The sequence below is a fragment of the Eumetopias jubatus genome, unplaced genomic scaffold (genome assembly GCF_037043125.1).
Source record: "Eumetopias jubatus isolate StellerSeaLion01/CBP00866 unplaced genomic scaffold, mEumJub1_p1.0 scaffold_17, whole genome shotgun sequence".
NCBI classification, from domain to species: Eukaryota; Metazoa; Chordata; class Mammalia; order Carnivora; family Otariidae; genus Eumetopias; species Eumetopias jubatus.
This window is the reverse complement of record NW_028274823.1, coordinates 72,239,007-72,245,006: the sequence shown is the minus strand read 5'-3', so window position 1 is coordinate 72,245,006 and position 6,000 is coordinate 72,239,007. Positions and strand designations below refer to the sequence as shown.

At 45.9% G+C, this 6,000-nt stretch overlaps 1 protein-coding gene across 5 annotated transcripts in view; it reads right to left on the bottom strand.

The window, feature by feature from the left end:
* Window positions 1–1,112: 1,112 nt before the first annotated feature.
* The window catches only part of GNPAT (glyceronephosphate O-acyltransferase), a 33,788-nt gene continuing 28,900 nt past the window's right edge, over window positions 1,113–6,000 (bottom strand). For all 5 annotated transcript variants that reach the window (XM_028104502.2, XM_028104505.2, XM_028104501.2 and 2 more), the window contains 5 exons: window positions 5,076–5,216; window positions 3,867–3,966; window positions 3,690–3,783; window positions 2,706–2,767; window positions 1,113–1,419 (listed from right to left, as the gene is read on the bottom strand). In XM_028104502.2, coding sequence (XP_027960303.1) covers window positions 1,376–1,419; window positions 2,706–2,767; window positions 3,690–3,783; window positions 3,867–3,966; window positions 5,076–5,216 — 441 coding nt within the window. In that variant the 3' untranslated portion in view covers window positions 1,113–1,375. The remainder of the gene's footprint in view (window positions 1,420–2,705; window positions 2,768–3,689; window positions 3,784–3,866; window positions 3,967–5,075; window positions 5,217–6,000) is intronic.

The following is a 6,000-nucleotide window of genomic DNA, read 5'->3' as shown; positions in this document are numbered from 1 at the left end:
CCCTGCCTTTCTTTTTAATTTCATTGCCACGACTCTTGCTTCAGCCATGCTGGTCTTTCAGGTACTCCAGAACCAGCCCCAGGACATTGTGTTCTCTATTCTCTCAGCACACCTTGCCCCCTGACCCCCACTCTCACGCTTTGAGGGCTGGCACCTACTCATCTTAATGCTCGACTTACATATCACTTCCAGAGGTGGCTGTCTGTCACAATTTTTGGTGTTCACCCATCTTATTTCAAACTTTCTTCCGAAAATTTTTTAAGGTTTATTTTCATTTTTTTAAAAGATTATTTATTTGAGAGAGTGAGCAAGCACAAGCAGGGGGGAAGGGCGGAGGAGAAGGACAAGCAGAATCCCTGCTGAGTGGGGAGCCCAATGCTGGACTGGATCCCAGGACCCTGGGATCATGACCTGAGCCAAAGGCAGACGCTTAACTGACTGAGCCACGCAGGCGCCCTGACAGTTTATCTAAAGTAATCTCTACACCCAACGTGGGGCTTGAACTCAAGACAGCAAGATCGAGAGTCACATGCTCTACTGACTGAGCCAGCCAGACTCCCCCTCTTCTCCCGAATTCTTAGGCCCATTTTTTTCCCTTAAGCCTATCACTTCTCTTTGTTGCACGTACTTTCTCTAAAGCACTTGTAGTGATCAGGCCCTTGGGTGGCAAACTTTTACATAAGCTAGCTAAGTTATTACACTACTCTGCCAAACTTTTACTTGTTTGAGGCCACTGGATGGAAGGACAGCCACGAGAACTGGAGGTGTGCCCTCACAGTGGTTTGCTTCTGACAGCCACGCCTTCAGTGTCCATGTCACACTGTCATTCATGAATCAGCATACAAGTTTAATACGTGTGATAGTAAGTTGACAAGTCTCAGTGAAATAGGTCTGGGCTGGGGCGCCTGGGTGGCTCCGTCGTTAAGCGTCTGCCTGCGGCTCAGGTCATGATCCCGGGGTCCTGGGGTCGAGCCCCGCGTCGGGCTCCCTGCTCGGCGGGAAGCCCGCTTCTCCCTCTCCCTCTGCCCCTGCTTGTGTTCCCTCTCCTGCTGGGTCTCTCTGTCAAATAAGTAAAATCTTAAAAGAAAAAAAAAAAGGAAATAGGACTGGGCTTTGTTTTCCCAAACATGTTTCCAAAAGACCGTTTTATTTTAAAACACACACAGAGTTGGACACAAAAGCCTCTGTAACCGTCGTGGTGGAGAGGGTTACACCGACTGCACACACTGGTCACCTCCTCTCTGCCGAGCCCACGGCTCTCCTGTCGTACGAAGCACGAGCAGGTGGCTCTCTTCCTTCGTGGCCGTTTGTTGGAGTAAGAGTCCTTGGATGACAGCCATTATGTGACCAAATTTCCTGTAACTGTTTGACAATATTAAAGTTTTGCAGTCGCTGGCTTTCCTACTGGTGTCTTACAACCTAAGAGAAAAAAAGACAGCCCATGAAATGACCTTGAGTCATTTCCGCATACAGTTGTTTAAGCCTTGTGTGGTTTCACAGGCTGACAGAGCACTGGTGGAGATACCTGCCCCTCTGCAGGGGAAGCAGCAGCGGCCCCCACCCCCTGCACCCCTTACGGCCCAGGGCAGAGCCAGGATCAGAACCCAGTCTGCTTTCGGGACTTCTAGTCCAGTATGTTCTAGTACGTTCATACCCATGTTATATTTGCCACCCGCGATTAAGAAATCAATTCCATCATCCTCACAGAATGAGGGTTTTAGGGGTTGTTTCAGCTATACGCCCCTCTTACCAAACTCAAAATCGAGTTTCAATGGTACATATTCTAAGATTTCAGACAGAAGACTGGGATTTCAACCTTCATCTTTTCTTCAACAAGAAACTAGTATTCCACCTTGCCTACTGATGTCAACCATTCCTTTGCCTTCGACCCTTTTACTTCAACCATTCTCCTTTACCATATGGTTTCCCCTCATCCCACCAGATATCTACCTGAAGCTCTTCCATGCAGGTTTGACAAATGTACTGAATTAGGGTTAGGTACAAGAATATCCACTCAACAATGTAGTGCTTATTCAATATCATCAGCAGATAACTATTTTGTTTTTCAAACACTGACCCCCTCCCCTTCTAAAACCACCCCGTTGTTCCTAAGAGAGAAATATTCGCTACTTCCTCTGCCCCCTTAGATCTCTTTCCCTATATCCACGCTCTTGACTCTCTCTTCGTGCTGCAAACAAATGACCTGCCTTTCTGGGCTGGACTATCTGTTGATAAGCGGATGGTGTCTGGAGAAGAGTAAGGGTTGGATTATTCTCCCAAGGAATGCTATCACCCCCAATCCTGAGTTCAGAAAGTCTATATGCTGTGACCACTGATCCCGACCCTTTGCCAGGGATCCAACGGTAGAGAGGAAGAGAATAAATCCGAGGACTCAGATAAGAGGTATTTTCTCCGCGTCCACCAAGACTGGATGTGAAGGGTCCAGATCTCAGACCCTAATTAGTTATGCTAGACGCTGGTAATTATGTTGTAGAAGACTGGCCATGTTCTGCTTGTTGTGTTTTCTCTGCCCTTTCTCCTTATTTTCCTTGAGAAAAACCTAGATAATATAAATAGTTCTGTTTATATTGAAACTCTGTTGTTCGTTTTGATAAAGTATTTGGCGCATAGTATACTTTCTTGTTTTACTGTATGGTGATAAATACAACGTGAAAACCCATCATGTGTCACTGAACTGTACTTACCAAGCATTTCTTCTAATTTTGTCATGGCAGGTTCGTTCACATTAAATACACTGTCACTATTTCTAGGAAAAAAAGCAAAAAGTTCTTATTACATAAACTTGGGTAAGGGAAGTCAATGTTCATTATTTATACAGTAAGACCACTTTTTTTTCTTTTTTTTAAAAGATTTTATTTATTTGACAGAAAGAGGGATAGAGAGAGAGAGAGGGCACAAGCAGGCAGAGCGGCAGAGGCAGAGGGAGAAGCAGGCTCCCCACTGAGCAGGGAGTCCCGATGCGGGACTCGATCCCAGGACCCCGAGATCATGACCTGAGCCGAAGGCAGACGCTTCACCGACGGAGCCACCCAGGCGTCCCAAGACTACTTTTCTTTTCAAGTTTGTTTGTTTATTTATTTATTTTTGCAATCTCGAGTTGCAGGTTCTACCAACTGAGCCAGCCAGGTGCTCTAAGACTACTTCTCGATAATGTTCGTCAAGGCCAAGTCTTTAAGTAGTTGACAAGCCCGTTGCTCCTGCCCTACTTGCTGGCTTCATGCTTCATCCTTCTGATGACATGAGAGACATACTACAAGACTCCCCGTGAAGCCTGGTCACTCTTACATTCATTCACTCAGAAGAGGAAACAGCTATCTGCACATACACATATGTGTGTCTTTATGTATTATACGTGTATGTTTGTGTGTCTATGTAAGTGCGCGCACACACACACTCTATTACACTCCCCCAAAATCTTTCTTATAATTCACCTATACATTTCAATATTAGGTCAAGGCCAAAATGTTAGCCTAAAATACCTTCTTTCTTTGCTTCAATACCATTTTCATTCGTAACTACGTAAAATTCGCACAGTAACTCCTGCTGACATAACTCATCAGGAGATGGATGAATGAAGCACGATATCCTGTTTCGGGGACTTTGTCTGCATTCGGTGCTCAGCAACTGTTAGCGGTCACTGCCCCTCCAGCCCCGTGCACAGTACTTACACTTTCTTCTTCTCTACCACACCCAGCCTCACAAAAGCTGCTAAGGCATTTTTCTGTACGTCGCAAGACAAGACATCGTAACACTGCGAGGTACCTACGGCACAGGGAGAAAAGAGTCAGAGGACCCCTTTTTGTTCCCAACTACAAAAAGTCACCACCCACAGAGGTATGACTAACCTTGATCAAGAAGCTGACTGGTGAATTTTCGAACTCCAGCCAAGTACTGTTTCTCAGTGAAGCAGTCTTCTTCTTCATTCAAGAGGTATTTGCAAATTATCTGATTTTAACAGAAAGGGTGAGGAGAACAGAAAGAGAAAAGGCAGCCAAATACACTGCAGCAGCGACTGATGCCACCTGCGCCCCCCCCGCCTTGACCGAAAGCTACATGATGTCAGAGCAGAATAAAGACTCTCCAAGGTTTGTCCAGAAAAGCTACAGAATTCTTAGGCGGTCCCTCTGGACCTTGTATCACTCACTGCTTATAATCAGAAAAAAAGTCTGAAATAGTATTGGCATTTATTAAAATACATTTTCTCACTTTCACGGGTTTCAAGTTGAGTGAATTACCATCAGCTTAACAGATCTTATGCTGCTCAGGAAGAGAGGGGCCAGATTTTGTGTAACTGCTTTCTCCCTAAAAACACCTAAGAGTTTGTTAGGCCCCCAAATGCTTCATGACTTGTACCACAGAAAGGTGCTTATGGGCAGAAGGAGCATTTCTCAGATACCCACTCAGTGCTGGACTTGGCACAGGGGCTCTGTCATCGGTCAGAGCACCCCCCCGCCAGGACGTCGGTCCCGGGGGCTGCTAACCCATGCTCAGAGCCAGAGCCAGAGCCAGAGTCCTCTTCTGGCAAATATGTATGGCCCTTCTGAGGGGTTCCACTGCAGACCCCCCGTCCCTTTGAATCCTGGCACCATTCCTGCTGGGCATCTCTATCGTCCCCTCTGTTTTAACCACTTCTTAGAGCTCTGACAAACTCGGACACTTGCACTTGAACCTTTTCTTCCCCTTCCGTTGGCCTTTAGTGATACATATAACTGACATGACATATCATTCCAATCTTGCATTCAGCAAGTGCCCACAATGTTTCAAACGCCAAGCTATGAGAAAAGCTGTAAGGTACAGCATGACGGCGCTTGGGTCTAAGTGTGGTTCCGGGCATCCTGAAGCTGTTACCCTCTCGGGTCTGTAAGGGACCCCTCTAGCGGAGCAAGGTCTTCACCTGAGAGGTGAATCTTTCATCCTACTGAGCAATCTCTCTAGTTCCACCATTCACCTGGGGAAGAGACTTGCCTTTCGGACCAGGAGCAAACACAGGGTGGGAGGTCTTAGTTATACTGGATACAGGAGGATGAAGGAGAACTTGCCAAAGAGTTACATACCTGATAACATTCCACAAAAGGTTTAAAGAGACCTATTAAAAATTCTACCACGGTATTTCCTTTCTCTGTAACTAGGATGTCCCTTGTCGTCACTTGTATTGTCTCATTTTTACAAAGCAGGTAACAGCCTTCTTCAAAGTCCTGGGAAGGGAGGGGAGAAGACAGGGAGCATCCACTAATTTAGGTTAATGGGTACACTGCTGGTCTCAGTAAACGCAGCATGTGCCCTCAGAACGAGAAAACACCAGCTAATTCCACAACCCTTCCAGAAGGTTCTGGTTGTTAGATAGCAGCCAGAGAAGCATGTGTTCCAATACTCAAAATGTTGAACCGCAAACACAGCAAACACACACAAGACTCATGAGTCTTAGAAATCATGACCCGGGTGGTGGATTTTCTCACTTTGCATAGCCACATTCCTTAAATTTACATAGGAAGTGCATATAGCAGGTCCTAAAAATATGTGGAATTATGCTTATGCTCAGCAAACTGCTGACCTCATTCTCAACGGAGTAAAACCTGGGCTCCTTGGCACAGCGTAAAGAAACCTGACCACCTTCTGTCTGTCCTGGTACACCCCCTGCCCCAGCTAACCGGAGGTCCAGCTCTGGAGGCTCTATCCCTGACAAACCATCTACGCCATCAGGCAAGACCATTGCTCTCTAATCTCAAAGCAAAAGGTCCGACACATTCTAACAAGTTCTTAACGGGAAAATGTGTACTGGTTGGTAAATTTTTAACAAAACAGTGTTGATTTATTTACAATGGCTGCACTCAAGGTTTAAAGAATGACTCTCTTCTTGCCAAATAATCCCTACTTTATTGATTAAACTTGACCAAGAATCAAAATAGAGCTCACAGAACTGTGAGTGTCCAAGAGTCTCGTTATTTCTGCTGCGTGTAGCCTTGGAGAAAGGGAAGTCAC